At 48.0% G+C, this 16734-nt stretch overlaps 1 protein-coding gene across 1 annotated transcript in view; it reads right to left on the bottom strand.

The window, feature by feature from the left end:
• The window catches only part of LOC310782470 (zinc finger protein 516-like), a gene marked incomplete at its 5' end in the record, with an annotated part of 28622 nt that extends 12095 nt beyond the window's left edge, over window positions 1-16527 (bottom strand). Inside the window, 2 exons of the mRNA XM_083643144.1 lie at window positions 8633-9952; window positions 14688-16527. Coding sequence (XP_083499270.1) covers window positions 8633-9952; window positions 14688-16527 — 3160 coding nt within the window. The remainder of the gene's footprint in view (window positions 1-8632; window positions 9953-14687) is intronic.
• Between the last annotated feature and the right edge of the window lie 207 nt (window positions 16528-16734).

The raw sequence follows: 16734 nt of genomic DNA, 5'->3' as shown, positions 1-16734 counted from the left end.
AACATTTCAAGGTGAAAAACGCACCGCCCCCCATGTGAAATGTGTTCCACGTGTTCTGCTGCCACCACATTATGACATTTGTTTCACATTCTCTTATGGCAATATTTGCCTTGAGTGAAAGATGTAAAGGTGCAGGCCGGGCCGGGAAGAAAGTGAGTTGGTGTACATGCACCTGGTGGCTGTCTGGAGTGGTGCGGCTAGGTAGGAAGAAAGTGAGTTGGTGTACATGCACCTGGTGGCTGTCTGGAGTGGTGCAGCTAGGTAGGAAGAAAGTGAGTTGGTGTACATGCACCTGGTGGCTGTCTGGAGTGGTGCGGCTAGGTAGGAAGAAAGTGAGTTGGTGTACATGCACCTGGTGGCTGTCTGGAGTGGTGCGGCTAGGTAGGAAGAAAGTGAGTTGGTGTACATGCACCTGGTGGCTGTCTGGAGTGGTGCGGCTAGGTAGGAAGAAAGTGAGTTGGTGTACATGCACCTGGTGGCTGTCTGGAGTGGTGCAGCTAGGTAGGAAGAAAGTGAGTTGGTGTACATGCACCTGGTGGCTGTCTGGAGAGGTGCGGCTAGGTAGGAAGAAAGTGAGTTGGTGTACATGCACCTGGTGGCTGTCTGGAGTGGTGCGGCTAGGTAGGAAGAAAGTGAGTTGGTGTACATGCACCTGGTGGCTGTCTGGAGTGGTGCAGCTAGGTAGGAAGAAAGTGAGTTGGTGTACATGCACCTGGTGGCTGTCTGGAGTGGTGCAGCTAGGTAGGAAGAAAGTGAGTTGGTGTACAATGCACCTGGTGGCTGTCTGGAGTGGTGCAGCTAGGTAGCATCAGTAGTGGACTAGTGCAGGCATCATTAGTATGTCTAATGTGTCATTATGAGCCGCTAGCTCCGGGGGCTGCTGTCACACAGCATCATCTCAGAGGCTGACAGCCAGACACACACACACACACACACACACACACACACACACACACACACACACACACACACACACACACACACACAAACACACACAGAGCACACACACACACACACACACACACACAAACACACACACACACACACACACACACACACACACACACACCGCATAAATTACAGGCAATTAAAACGCCCCGGCTGTGATGTGCCCGCTCCGCTGCCCGTGTGTCACATGTCAGGTGTGTGTGTGTGTGTGCGTGTGCATGCGTGCGTGTGTGTGTAAATCTGTATCTGCGTATGTGTGTGTCATGTGTTTCAGAGTGTGTGTATGTGTGTTTGGTCCAGGGCAACAACAACAAAAAAGGCTCACACCAGCTATGTTTAGATGCACGCAATAATGTGACAATACTTTACTATAGACGGTTTTCACCAGAGCGCAACCCCACAGCACTTCCTTTTCCTCAGCATTCGACAAACTGCAGAAATATTCACTCGACATCGTTACTTTTGTTTTCGCTGCTCAGGTGTATAGACGGTTTTCACGGAATGGTCAGTCCTGCACTTGAATGTTTTTTTTTCTTTTATGTCCATAGCAAACACTGCAACAGGAAGTGAGCGGGGGTTCAATTTAGAATGTTTTTGTTGTCAAGTTAAAACCGTCTATAGAGAGCCGCAGGAATGAGTATATTTCCAGGTTAAAAAAAAACGGGAACGCGAATCTGGGTTCTGCATGATAATCTTCACAAACATGAATAACTTTTATGACTTTTGGAACGTAAATGTGTGTTTTTTTACGCGATTTTAACGCTTCAAACGCTTCAAAAGGCATAAAAGTTATTCACGTTTGTGAAGAGTATCATGCTGAACCCAAATTCGTGTTCCCATAAACTTGTGTTATCCACAGACCTTATTTTATGCATTTAAGTGAAATCCCCATTCTAAAACCCCACAGACTTTTCCACTGATGAACCAAATGGCGGCGATTTCTGGATAAAGCCTACAAAAATACGTCATCCCTGTGGTACTCTATAACATGCACTAGGCAATTTTGCACATTGGCGGCCCCAAATGGCAAAGAGAGGTAAATGTTTGAATTTTGCAGACTTCAATACCTAGAAATCTGTTAAGGTGACATGGATACAAACTAGTCACCTTTAGGTACAGTCAATAAATAGGACACTCAGGGGGGTACGGTGGTGCAGTGGTAAGCGCTGTCGCCTCACAGCTCGAAGGTCCTGGGTTCGATTCCCACCTGGGACGCTGTGAACACTGAAGGAATGCGTGCCCGTCCGCATGTCCTCGAGTGCCGACCGCCCGGGTGGGGTCGTCAAAAGGGCCTTTCTGTGTGGAGTTTGCATGTTCTCCCCGTGCCTCCCGGGGGTTTCCTTCATATAGGAACCCCTTCACCAAAACATGCAATATCCTGGTTGCTAATGTGGTTCCTCCTCTGGTCGTTAAGGGCACCTGTTCGGAGGGAGGGGAACTCGTTGGAATAGCGTGATCCTCCCATGTGCTATGTCCTACCGGTGAAGCTTCCCCCTGTCAGGTGAAAAGAAGCGGCTGGCTAACTGCCCATGTCTCGGAGGAAGCATGGAGCCAGTTTCGGCTCTCCCCAGATCGGTAGACGGTGGAGTAGCAACCAGGATAAATAAATTAAATTAGCACTAATGGGGGATAAAAATGGGATAAAAAATCTGGGGGAAAAAAAAAAAAAAAAAAATTAGGACACTTAACTCATTCTCCGCCAGAGTTTTTCAGAAAAAGTCATTAGCCACTGCCAGGGTTTTTGATAATTTTCATAAATTTTCCAAGACCCACAGAATATTTTCTTCTATGACTACGTAAAGACTGAATATCCCAAAAGAAAGAAGAGAGCCTCAACTTTCATATGAAAAAAAAGTTTCATTCTACCTTCATCCGTTCTATCGACATCTGAATGTAGGTCATTTTCACCAAAAACAGCAGTCTCTGACCAGAAAGCGGGGGAAATGGCATTTTTGTAAATTAAGTCATCTTCACGGCTCCTGACCCGAATAAATGCCTTTGATGGCGGATACTGGCGGTGTTACACTCAACTCTGAACCCCATAATGATTTTGTTTCCCCTTCCGGTCAAACTCGCCCGTGGGCACAGCTTTTACCGTAACACCGGTGTGAGAAAGAGATTCACCCCGCTATTGGGAGAGGGAAGCCCGGGTCCCGCATTCGTCTAGCGCGGGGGTGCGACTGGTTGTCTGTGTAGGCTACTGTATGTCAGGAGCAATCTACCGGCTGAAATTTACACTGCGTCAAGAGTTTAGGAACTGGATTACTATTTCCTGAGTGACTTGTGGACGTGTTGCGTGGTGCGTGGTGAAAACAAAATCCTTCACGTTTGAGTGACAGGCTGCCCCCCCGCTGTAATGGGAGTCCAAACCCGTATGGATAAAAGCTGCTGGACCAGCGTTTGAGCCGTGCCATGGAGCTGTGCTATGGACCTTTTCTGATGGGAGATTGTTGCTTTTTTCTGCTTCCTGGTTTTGTTAGACAATAGTGGTCGATCCTGTACACCTTTAGACGTGCTGTACTATTTCACAAGGTGAGTAAGAGAGCCATCTATCACATGACGGTGAAAACACTTATTGCCGTCCAATGACGTCGATGGTGGGGAAGCGTTTTATTTTATTTTTTATAACGTTTAGTGGCGCCAATGGTGGCGAATGAGTTAAGTGAAGGATTTCTGAGTGGTTTGTATTTGCCCTGCTGTCACGTTTTTCACTATTTTGCATCCCTGTTAGAAAACAAAATGTCATCTTAGTATCTGGTGGGGTTGGAAGTGCTGAAGAGGTTCAGCCGTCAATGTTGAGTCCAGCTTTCTCTTTCAATATTACACATGTAGACATATTGTATTTCACTCCGTTTCTATAGCCTAAATCTCACCTTTTCTAGGCTGCATGTGACATGTGCTTATTGCGAGTATTCACACAGAAATTAAAATAAAAAATAAAACATGAACTACATCGCCAACTACACAACTTGATGACACCTGAATTACTGCACATATGTTACTGTGATAATGCTATGCTGACTAAGAGCATAATCACACTAACATAATTGGAGTACATCTGCAGGTTTGACAAATTTGCTAAATTTAAAATTCTTCTAAGGGGACATTCACACCAAAAGCGTTTTTTTTTTCAGTCAGAACGTTATGAAAATCATGTTGAGAGCGCTTCCATTGTGCACAAAACACAGGGCACGGAGCATTTTTTTGTGCTCCGTTTTGTTTTCCCCTGTAGTCGCGTGCAGTACAGATCAGAACACAACGACCACACGGACGGTAGCCAGCGAGTTTTGTCTGTTTGATGTTGTTCACTGTCAACATGAAAGCCAGATTATTGCCAATTCTCCGCTCGGGAGGAGAAAAGGTAGGAGGAGTGAAAAAAACGAGCAGGGCGCTTTTCCTCTAATGTTCAACTTTTTTCAGCTTTAAAACGCCCACAGCGCTCCTCCAAAAACAACAGACGCCACCAGCGCTGAAACGCCAGGTGCGTTCATTAAAAGAGGAGCATGTTTAGCGCGTCCTTACATAGAGAATGAATTGCAGAAAGACACTGGCAGCTCCAAAAACGCTTTTGGTCTGAATGTCCCCTTAGATGTTCTTAATGCTTACATGCATGCACGCAGTGGTGGACTGGGACCATAATTCGGGCCGGGCATTAGATACCATGCAGGCCAACACACATGGACACACGTGAAGAATTTGGGCCGTTTGAAGCCAGATTTGGTGAATATAATGCTAACGTGATGTTACATGTTATGTTACCTATTTGTTCACTAATAGAATTCAACATTGCCTAGATAACTGCAAGTATAATATGAAGACGTAAAAACAAAAACATGCCTCTGTACAAAAGCTTCACAGCGAACTTCATTTAAGGAAGAGTGCAGTGTCCTGTCTTGGCTTGTCTGAGGTTAAATGCAAATACAAAAAAATCAAACTGCTTCATCTCCACTTTAAACTGTACTAAACTCTTACTGATAATCCCATAAAGCACATTAATGTGAAAGCAATAAGCATATAGCCTACATGTTTCACTTTATGCTCTGAAATTGTAGCCTACCTGAAGGTTCCTGATTCTGATAAGTTCAACACCACCTCCAGCTCTGCAGGAGCACCTGCTGCAGTGCTAGTGTTGCTTCTGCCTCCTTCTCCACTTTTGTGAAGAAAACCCCAAAAGCAATCCAACCCATACTTTCAGTTTACCCACTACTGTTTACATTTGACCATTGGGACTTTTTATATAGCCTAATACAAATAAATAAATAAATAAATAAATACAAATGAGTGTTAATTTTATTTCTCTCGAATATTCTAGAGGCAATAGACAATTGTCTACCACTGATATTGTAGTTTAGGCCAAGACACAACATAGACTCCTTGCTTTCCACCTCTCTGCACCTCTTTTCTTCTCCATTTTGGCACCATTGAACAGCAAGCCCCGCCGACCCGCGCTGGGGTCTCAGCAGCTTCTGACTGAAAAGTTAACTCATTCCTCCCTGCCTGGCTGCCTGCAGCCGGCCTGCCTGCAATCTGCGCAACTAGGAACACTTATACATACTGGCCTGCTGTTCAGTGAGTGGCCTCAGCCTCTGCCCGAAGCGCCCGATTATGCAGTCCGCGCCTGCATGCACGTGCAAGTAAACCTGGTCACTACAATCACATGCATGCACGTGCAAGTAAACCTGGTCACTACAATCACATGCATGCACGTGCAAGTAAACCTGGTCACTAGAGTCACATGCATGCACGTGCATGTAAACCTGGTCACTACAATCACATGCATGCACGTGCAAGTAAACCTGGTCACTAGAGTCACATGCATGTAAACCTGGTCACTAGAGTCACATGCATGTAAACCTGGTCACTAGAGTCACATGCATGCACGTGCATGTAAACCTGGTCACTACAGTCACATGCATGCCCATGCATGTAACCTGGTCACTACAATCACATGCATGCACGTGCATGTAAACCTGGTCACTACAGTCACATGCATGCCCATGCATGTAACCTGGTCACTACAGTCACATGCATGCACGTGCATGTAAACCTGGTCACTACAGTCACATGCATGCACGTGCATGTAAACCTGGTAACTACAGTCACATGCATGCACGTGCATGTAAACCTGGTCACTACAATCACATGCATGCACGCGCATGTAAACCTGGTCACTACAGGCACATGCATGCACGTGCATGTAAACCTGGTCACTACAGTCACATGCATGCACGTGCATGTAAACCTGGTCACTACAGTCACATGCATGCACGTGCATGTAAACCTGGTCACTACAATCACATGCATGCACGCGCATGTAAACCTGGTCACTACAGTCACATGCATGCACGTGCATGTAAACCTGGTCACTACAGTCACATGCATGCACGTGCATGTAAACCTGGTCACTACAGTCACATGCATGCACGTGCATGTAAACCTGGTCACTGCAATCACATGCATGCACGTGCATGTAAACCTGGTCACTACAGTCACATGCATGCACGTGCATGTAAACCTGGTCACTGCAATCACATGCATGCACATGCATGTAAACCTGGTCACTACAGTCACATGCATGCACGTGCATGTAAACCTGGTCACTGCAATCACATGCATGCACGTGCATGTAAACCTGGTCACTACAGTCACATGCATGCACGTGCATGTAAACCTGGTCACTGCAGTCACATGCATGCACGTGCATGTAAACCTGGTCACTACAGTCACATGCATGCACGTGCATGTAAACCTGGTCACTGCAGTCACATGCATGCACGTGCATGTAAACCTGGTCACTACAGTCACATGCATGCACGTGCATGTAAACCTGGTCACTACAGTCACATGCATGCACGTGCATGTAAACCTGGTCACTACAGTCACATGCATGCACGTGCATGTAAACCTGGTCACTACAGTCACATGCATGCCCGTGCATGTAAACCTGGTCACTACAATCACATGCATGCACGTGCATGTAAACCTGGTCACTACAGTCACATGCATGCACGTGCATGTAAACCTGGTCACTACAGTCACATGCATGCACGTGCATGTAAACCTGGTCACTACAGTCACATGCATGCACGTGCATGTAAACCTGGTCACTACAGTCACATGCATGCACGTGCATGTAAACCTGGTCACTACAGTCACATGCATGCACGTGCAAGTAAACCTGGTCAGCGTAGCAAGAGGCAGGGGGACGAGGCATTTGAAGACGGCTGGATCTGTTTGACTACGTCATGACCACACAAACACACACACACACACACACACACACACACACACACACACGTGCGCGTACACTCCTGTGACCTCTCTTGCTGGCAGATAACAGGCCTGGGGGGAGTGTGTGTGATGGGGGGCGAGGGGGGAAGAGGGGGTTTGCTTATTGCACAAACCTCCACCACCAAACACGTCAACTCCCCAAGCTCTAAGCCTGGCATATACCTGGGCAATGCCCACTGGTTGTGGTTGTGTGTGTGTGTGTGTGTGTGCGTGCGTGCATGCATGTGTGTGTGTGTGTGTGTGTGTGTGTGGAGGGGGGGGGGGGGTTGAGGACAGCAGGACAGGGAGGACAGGGGAGGTGGAGGAGGTGACAGAGAGTGTCTCTGGCAGCTCAACTGCTGGCCTCTGGATACTCTACTTCTACGCTGGGCCGCCAGCCCTTCTCACTGATGCACTAATGAAAGACAAGACAGAGTCGGACGGACAACACACACACACACACACACACACACACACACACACACACACACACACACACACACACACACACACACACTACAGAGAGAGGGAGAGTTGGTTGCTCAAAAAAGGTCACTTTATAGCATGTGACTCAAAGGGCTAAGGCGGAGCATGACGATATGCGCCTGGACGGGTGACAGCGATGTCATGCGTCTGCTCCGGGGCTGTTGTGTTTGACCCCTGGCTCCATACAGCCCCACTTGACCTTAGAGACGCAACTGAAAAATGGGAAATAATCCGGATGTTTGGTAATGACCATTTCCAAAGCAGCTGGTGGGGTAATTATTGTGTCTCATCTCTCCCTCCCGCTCTGTTTTTCCTCTCTCCATTGGCATCTGTGCGAGTCTCTCATCAGGCAGGCAGAGCCATGACCTAAACACTTTGTGACAGCTTTCTGGGAGAGTGGAGTTGGAGACTAGGCATGCCTTGCAGACCTGAGAGTAGCAAAGGTTCTCTCACGTCTTTCACAGCAAAAACACACACTTGCACGCACGCACGCACACACACACACACACACACACACGCACGCACACACAAACACTCCTTTTGCATCTAAAACCTAAGCACATATGGACACACACACACAGCCCCATATAGCGCCTTCTATCATACCTCATGAACATGCAAGCACACACAGTGCAAGTGTGTTTTGCATATTTTCTTCATTATTTAAAACCTTGTCAGAATGAAGCCGTTTGTGTGTCTGTCAATCATTTTCTGCCATATGGTGTGAGGGGTTGCCTGAAATGTACACATTTGACACATGAAGGCATGTATGTGACTTGAGCACAGGCTATATCACAAGAGATGTTTTTCCTATATGTTAGACAAACCCGAATATACTATGTTGTGTATATTTGATCCCCCCCCCCCCTCTAGTTTGTATTTTGTTTGCTCTTTTATCATATTTTAAAGTAAAAAGAAATCTCCCTACCAGTGGGATCCAACAGGGCATTGGCTGCACCCCATCGGTGGTAGAGTGTAGCCAGGTCGTGGGGACTGTAGTTTTTGAGGAAGCTAAGGATGTCAAGCGGCATCTCTGGTGTCTCCGCTATCGCCTCCTGCTTCACATCTGCACGAACTCCTGAGGACATGGAAGAGGAGGGGGAGGAATTCTGGAGAGCACCTCCGTGGGTCTGGGAGGTGCCATAGCCGTGTCCTGCTGTGGAGCTGTGGGTGATGGTGCTGGGCCTGGCGGCGTTCGCCCGGCCCTGGCTGTGGGAGTTGGGATGTGGCTGATGGTGAGCGGAGCTCCTGGCTCGGCTGTACTCTGACAGGCCATGTTTGCTGGACAGCATAAAGCCCAGACCCTCCTGAGGCATCAGGTAGCGGTCAGCCATCCTGCTCCCAGCCGCAGAACTGGGGCCGGGGCCCGAGGAGCGCTGGGGAGCTACGGTGCTCTTCTCCAACGGACTGCTGGACGATAACGAGCTTCCCCGAGGGTAGACGTCCACCTTGGGCCTGGAGCGAGACAGATGACCCTGGTCCTCCATGTGTCTGGTGCTGCCGCTGATGCTGCTGCCTGGCCGGACAGGGAGCCTCCCAGCCTGGGTGCCTGAGGTGGACAAGGATCCTCGAGAGGAAGATGAGGATGAGGATGATGATGATGTGGTAGGTTGCCCAGTTGGCCTGTTCTTCTTTAGGGCCTCGCTGGAGGTGGTCGGGGGCCGGGTACGTGGAGTTCGGACCACCGGAGGCAGCGGTGGACACTCCTTCCCTTCAAGGACCGGCGGGGGACCAGTGCGCCTCCTGGAGGATGATGAGCTGTCCTTGGAGGCCTTCAAACTGTTTTTCAATGCCCATTTAGGAGCCAGTGTGGAGCTACTGCTGTTGATGCGGTGAGCCACAGTCTGGTGCATCCACAGCACTTCGGGGTAGCGGGTGGAGTGGGAGCAGAAGGAGCACTTGTGGTTAGGGAGGCCCTTCCTGTCCAGAGTCAAGGAGGCCAAGCCCCTGTGGCCCTCAGCTCTCACACACAGATCCAGGGGGTTCACGGTGGGATGGGATGGGGAGGACCTGGAGGACTGAGCTGAGAGGTGAGGGTGGGGGGGCGCAGACTTGTTCAGCCCATGGAGAAGGGCTTTCTTCAGCTTGGGATAGCCGCTGGGGGTGCCTCTGTCTGAGCTGGAGCTGGGGCTAGGGCTGGGAATGGGGCTGGGTCTTTCTGCCGGGTGATGGACACGAACATGGGTCAGATAGGTCTGCGACTCTGTGGTAACAAAGTCACATAGGCTGCAGATGTAAGGCTTGTCATCTGTGGAGAGAAAGACATTCAAAATAAAGGTCAATAATTGAATAGGAAAATATCTAGATGCTATTCCTTCTTACTACCAGATAAGGTACTATACAAGGCATCTGAATCAGACCAGTCAGATCAAGAAGATGCCTTATTTATATTATTCCACTCAGATGTAGTTTTCATGAATAGCCACAAGGCTGCAGTATTGGCCAGCATTCCCATTTCCATTCTCTCCTCTATTCAGGTTGCATGTGGGCATGAATAAGAAGTCCTAAAATTACCTCTAATACTATTACCTAAATTATATTATCAACACATTAATAAACAATGAATATTCACATCACAGCATCAATGAATATGGTTCCCAGGATATAATATGTGTTTGTGCATCCTAGATATTGTTGGTTTCTTAAGTGCAGCTCTACAAGTTCTCCACAAGGTGGCATATGTGTCCCGTCTCTCCTAACAAGTAGGATCACACTGTTGTCATTGGAAAGACTTGCATCTCTAGTTTTCAGGAAGTAATACAAACAAAAATAGGGTATTTTTTTTAATAATTCAGTCGGTATTTAAGGGGTTTTATAAGCCCAACGGTTATAACATTTTCCCACACACACACACACACACACACACACACACACACACACACACACACACACACACACGCACGCACGCACACACACACACACACACACACAGACACAGACAGACACACACAGACACACACACACACACACACACAGACACACACACACACACACACACACACACAGACACACACACACACACAGACACACACACGGATAGCCCTCAGATGCCTCCTATCAAAATGGTTATGGAGCTGATGACATGAGAGTATTCTCCACCACTACACTACTACAGTAACCTGCCATCTGCTTTTCATTTGGCTTCCTGTTGGCAACACTGCAGTGGCCAACACATAGCTACGCCCTGCCAAGGTTATGCCCCGGGGCGGGGGGGGCTTTCTGTTTGAATACAACACTCTCTCTTTCTTACAGCCTCCTATCTTTCCTCCACTCCTGCTTTTCACCCTCATTCACAGCTCTCTCTTTTTCTTTACAAAAAAAGAGCATAACTCTTACAGAGTCCCGTAGCGGCGCTGTAGCTCCCTGTGCTGCTGCTGCTATGAGGAAGAGGAAGCCCTTTGGCTGAAACGTTCGTTGTTGCTGCTGCCCAGATTGAGGAGATATTAAAAGCTGTGAAAGGACACTTGGCGTGCTGTGCATTTTTCTCACTTCTGGCTGCTATGAGGAAACCATGCAGGAAATGACATCATGTGGGATAAACAAGCACAGAGAGAGATGTGCACCCTACACCTTGTCTACCTGTCTAGGGTGAGGCCGATTTTAATCGGTCTGTCCATATATATGGAGCCGATACTGACCACCACATTGAATATGTTTTTATTATCGGTGCATCAGATGTCTGACCAGAGACATCATTCCAGTGTGGCGTGGGAGGATTTGACTCAACAGTCTGTAAGACCTTCAATGAGACCTGCCTCTCCCTGCGTTAAGCTGTCCCACCACATAAAGGATGACATTTCATTAGTATGGGCCATTCAGTGGTGACCATGATGCTTTCAGAGACATCAACATCCCAAGTAGAATAAAGGTCTGGGGGAAATGCTGACAAATATCTGTATTAGCCTTCAAAAACACATACGGGTCTAATCCTGAGTCAATCTCTCAGTCTTATAGTTTCCCTTATGCTTTTCCTTTACAGAAGTATTTACATACACAATCACATACCCCCCCCATCACACATCGTGACAGTCTCTGTGACTGAAGTGACACTTGTCTCTTACAGGGTGGAGTAAACAGACTAGGCAATGTACACCAGATGCGTTACGGCTGCGTTGCGGATCCGGCAAAACTACCGGATCGACTCTCGCCCATGTTAATGGATGGGCGATACATGCTGTACGGAAAAATGATGCACCTGTTCTATTTTTGTCGTATCCTGCTACGTCTGACAGATTACATGAGTGTGGGTCTGTTGGCAGCCGTAACCGGGGCCGTACCGCATCTGTTCCGGAGGCGGTGTACATTAGCCCTTAGGCTTACATACGTATCCAGGAAACAAACACAGCAACCATCTACGACACCATCCATGACCCCCTGTCACTGAAACTTACAGAAATAACATCCTTGTATAAAGTAGAGCTGACAGCACAGATGACTGTTGCCATCTAACAGGGGTGAAAACTAAACAGATTTTTTTTTTTAGTGCAACTCTTTGATTAGATAACTGTTTTTATTATTATTTTATAATAATTATTGATAGGTGAAATATTGCAGAAACCAACAGATGTCCTGTCAGGTTCCTCCCTGGCCACAGCTATTGACTAAATCTTTATTACTAGTATGTTAATAAGCTACCATCTCTGCACAGTGACAATCATGCTGCTCACCACAGATCTTGAACAGGCACCTGATTTTAGCATAATTATGCAAATTACTTGAAGACGTCTAGTCTGATGTGAGTCAACGACACCCCCTTACCCCTAATCCTACTTTCCTAAATGCTCGACCCGGAAACGCCGTTGATGTAGCAGATTTCATCAAGTCTATAATTATCATTATAAGTAACCGATTTGGCTAAAAGCCGATCATGTTGATATCTGCATGTTGTGTGCACTCATCCTCATTTGCATTCACAGAAAGTAGCTAGGAGAGGGGGGGGGGTGATGGGGACATCAGGGTATTCAGGACTAGTGTGTCCTCTGAGTGTCTCTTTCCCCATGCATCGCCTCTCCATCGAGAGGTGACTCTATAAATAAGCAATCCCTCAGACAGCGGCCAGCCTGGCTGGCTAGATGGTAAGAAGAGTGGGTGAGTGACAGTGAGAGTGGCACAGGAGCTAACATTACAGATTAGGGGACACAGAAGAAAACTAAACAGATAAAAGACTGCTGGTGGGTGGATGATGGGTGGATGGATGATGGATGTATGGTTGGATTAGCTTGTTTGTGAGTTCAAATGTTTTAGCATGGCTCTCACAGCAGGTCCCCCGAGGCACATCCCTTCAGAGAAAGGTAAGCACTCACAACTAACCTGCATCTCCTTGAAAGCATTGTTTTTCTTATTCATATCTAGCCAAAACAGCAGCATAAACGTACTGCCTAAAATGCCATTCCCAAGATCAGACGCCAGGATGTCCATTTCACCCCAATCTACCCATGACTTTGGCGAGAGGGAATAGTTCACAGTACATTGAGCACTATGAAGGAAGCTAACCACAGCCTGCACTGCTCTAAACAGGCCTCTCTTTGTTGCTCTACTGTGTGCCATCAAGTTTGCAGGAAAAACTGGAAACGGCTACTGTGGGAGGTCTATTTTCCCTGGATTGTTTTTATTTTAATCGAATAATCAACACCTCTGATGTTGAGAGCGAAAGGAAGACAGGAAGACAGATTTTCATGGCACAGACATGAAAAGTAAAGTAGAGCAAAACCCATATTCACACACAGATAAGAGGGGGGGGGGTTTCCTGACACAGGAAGAGCTGAAATAGCACACAGCTCGATCAGGCCAGAAAGAAATGCTGCTGCTATTTTTGAATGTCTAAAGCAACAGGGAGGAATGGAAGCAATCACTACCATTCTCAGCACACTATCACAACCTGTCCAAGTTTGTGTTTTCAACCAGATAGCAAGTTAACACAAGCAAGTTGGAGAGCTTTCAATTGTCGCATACCCAGGAATCCTTCCTTAATCATAAATCAGCTGTGATTAATATATGTCATTTTGTTTTTTGCCCTTGCATGGGTAGGTTCTCTTTTTTTTCTCTGTAGTGTGTATTGGTTGTGGAGGTGAAAAAATGATAGGCATTCCAAAAATCCCCTCTCTACTGAGATGGTGTTGGAAGGCATGGACTTTCAGTTTGTCTCATTGCTCTATGATGGCAAATAATTGCACTGCTCTAAACAGTTTTGCCATGAGCAATTCAAGTTAATTGACCATATTTAATGTTGTTTGTGTTAAATACTATATAAAATAGCCAAAAGAGATGTAATTCTGATGTTTAGCCACACGGTGGCTCTAGTCCCCACTCCATACACAGAGACAGTCATGATAAACCCACATAACACACATTTCACCAACAGATGTTTGCTACTGAGTAACTGTCAGAGTCTGAGGCCTTGAGTGGGAGGCATGAAAAGGCTAAAGCCATTTCTGGCCATTAAAAACCCCTGCAGACTGTGTTTGAATAGGCGGGTTTACATTCATCACATTCCTATTATTTATTATGCATATTTAGTTTCCTATTAGTTATACTGGAAAATCACAGTATATTAAAAGGAATGTAAAATAGTGGTTGAGATCTCAACAGTGTTCACAAACAACCAATGAATAATCGTAAAAAAAAAACAAAAAAAAAACTCAGAGCTATATGCCCTGCAACTTGTTATTTAGCTCTCAAAACTATTATTCACACCATATTAACATTATATAATTTGTACAGTTCCTGACTCACCAAAAACGCACAACCAACCAAAATTAAGACTCAAAAGTTAGGGCCGTAGGGCCTTCTGTGACTATGGACTGATCACAGGGGATCACAGAGAGCTTAGAGCAAAGTGCTACAAAATGATTATACTAAAAGCGAAGGAGTCCGACTGAAGGGTCTTTTTGTACATTGAAATATAATTTCATGTCTGAATGTTACTTTTTCACCACAAACTATTTTTTTTTTTACAAAGAACAAGGGCTGGGGTGTTGACTAACCTGCCAGCTGTCCTGCATTGGCGGTGCCCATCTCTGAGGCCTGGTTTCCAAGGGTGGAGGCTGGCGGGGAGTCTCCGTACCCCGGGGTGCTGGGCCGACTCGGGGAGCCTGACTCTGGGTCGCTGGTGGAGCCCGAAAGGTCGTCTCTGGCAGACCTCTCCTTGTCTCCCGCAGATGCCTTCCCTCCATCTCTCCTGTGGACCCGTTGGTGGACGATCATCTGGTGTCGGCTGCGGAACACCTTCCCGCACTCAAAGCACTCGTTGGACTTGGAGGAGGCTTGCGTCTGGGACTCGCTGGACTTGGAGGAGGATTGCGTCTGGGGCTCGTTGGACTTGGAGGAAGCTTGCGTCTGGGATGGTCGTCGTCGGTCTTGGCGAGAGGAGGGCCGGTACTCTGAGTCACTGAGGCTCTCTGGCGTTCGGTCACCTGAGGAGCCGTGGCTTCCAAACCCGGAGCTGCTGCGTCGGCCCGAGCTGCGTTTCTCCTGACCTTTCAGGACGTAACGGCTGTTCTCCTTCTCGAAAACCACAGCAGCTCCAGCCAAGGCCTCCTCCCCCATAATTCCTACCCCAGCAGAGCTCTTATAACTGGGTACCACTGGCTCCACAACTCTGCCTTTGGTGGCTAATTGCCAGGCCTGGTAGCTGCAAACTGGATCCAGCTCTGGGATTCTTTGACCCAGCTTCTTTTCACCCGCCTCCTCCACCTCCAAGGCTTTCTCCTCAGCAGGCCGGAGGTTGAAGGAGTCTAGGAAGCGTCTCTTAGCAGCCGGTGAGTCCTCGTCATTGCTGGCCCTGCGTTGGCTCTGGGGCTTCTTACCATGGCTGACACTGTGGACTTTTTCATGGGCCCTCAGGCTCTCTCTGCTGTGGAACAGGTTCCCACACTTGGAGCAGATCTGATAGATAGAAGTAACAGATCCGGTGGCAATATCAGGGTCCTGGGCTACATCGTTGATGGTGGCTGGGGGTTCAGAGGAATCCACCTTTGGCCTGGACCTGGACTTGGTGTTGTGCGTCTTCATATGCGATTTGAGGAACCAAGCTTCCCTGAACCGTCGGCCGCAAATACGGCAGCAGTGTTCCAGGATCCCTGCATGTTTCTTCATGTGTGACTTCAAAAACCAGGCTTGGGTGAAGACCTGGCCGCAGGTCTCACAGGGGAAGGTCCCATCATTCTGTGGCTGGACGACATCAGTGTCCGGCCCGGGCTCTTCCTTCACAGTGGTCTCCTCTTCTGTGTCTGCAGTGATGTGCACCTTTTCAATGTGACTGAGGAGCTGGTCCTCCCGCAGGGCCTCGTACCCACACAGTCGGCAACAATATGGCCGCTGGTCAGTTATGGACTTCTCTCTCTTCATGCTCCTCACAGGCAATTTCCTCCGACTCTCCTCTGTACTATCCCCGTTGATCATCCGGTTACAGGCTGAGCTGCTCTTAGTTGGACTTGTCCCTCCGTCGAGACCCTCAGAAACGCTCACCTCAGCAGATGCCACCTCCTCTTCCTCCTCTGCCCCACCCTCGTCATCGGTGTGGTGGCTAGAGAGCGTGCCCAGTTTGTGGCTGCGGATGTGAACTTTGAGGTTGCCCTTCTGAGAGGCCCTGTGGTTGCAGTAGGGGCATTTGTATGGACGTGCACCCGTGTGGCGTCTCATATGTTGGGACAGAGAGCTGAGGAAGGGGAAGCTGCGTCCACAAACACTGCAGTCGTAAGCCCCGGGGGTTTTGTCATCCTCACCCTCAACCTCCATCTCTGAGCTGGCCTTTTCTCTGACCAGCTTCTCCTTCTGGCCTCCGGACTGGGTCTCCATCACCTCCACGCTCTCTCTGGGGTTCATGGTGCAAGCGAGTCTACGCCGCCTGCCTGGCCTCACAAGCTCACTAAAACTAGAAACTACTGCTATCTGCAGTCGCACATCTATGGATGTCCGGCGTGTCTCTGTCAGTCGCTTCCAATGCTATCTGTCTTTGATCATCTAGTGGGTCCTGCTAACAGAGCATCCACTGCAACAGCTCATCTAGCACTCCCTGGTTACTGGATGCAA

The sequence above is a fragment of the Poromitra crassiceps genome (genome assembly GCF_964638095.1).
Source record: "Poromitra crassiceps genome assembly, chromosome: 1".
NCBI lineage: Eukaryota > Metazoa > Chordata > Actinopteri > Beryciformes > Melamphaidae > Poromitra > Poromitra crassiceps.
This window is presented reverse-complemented; position numbering and strand designations above follow the sequence as displayed.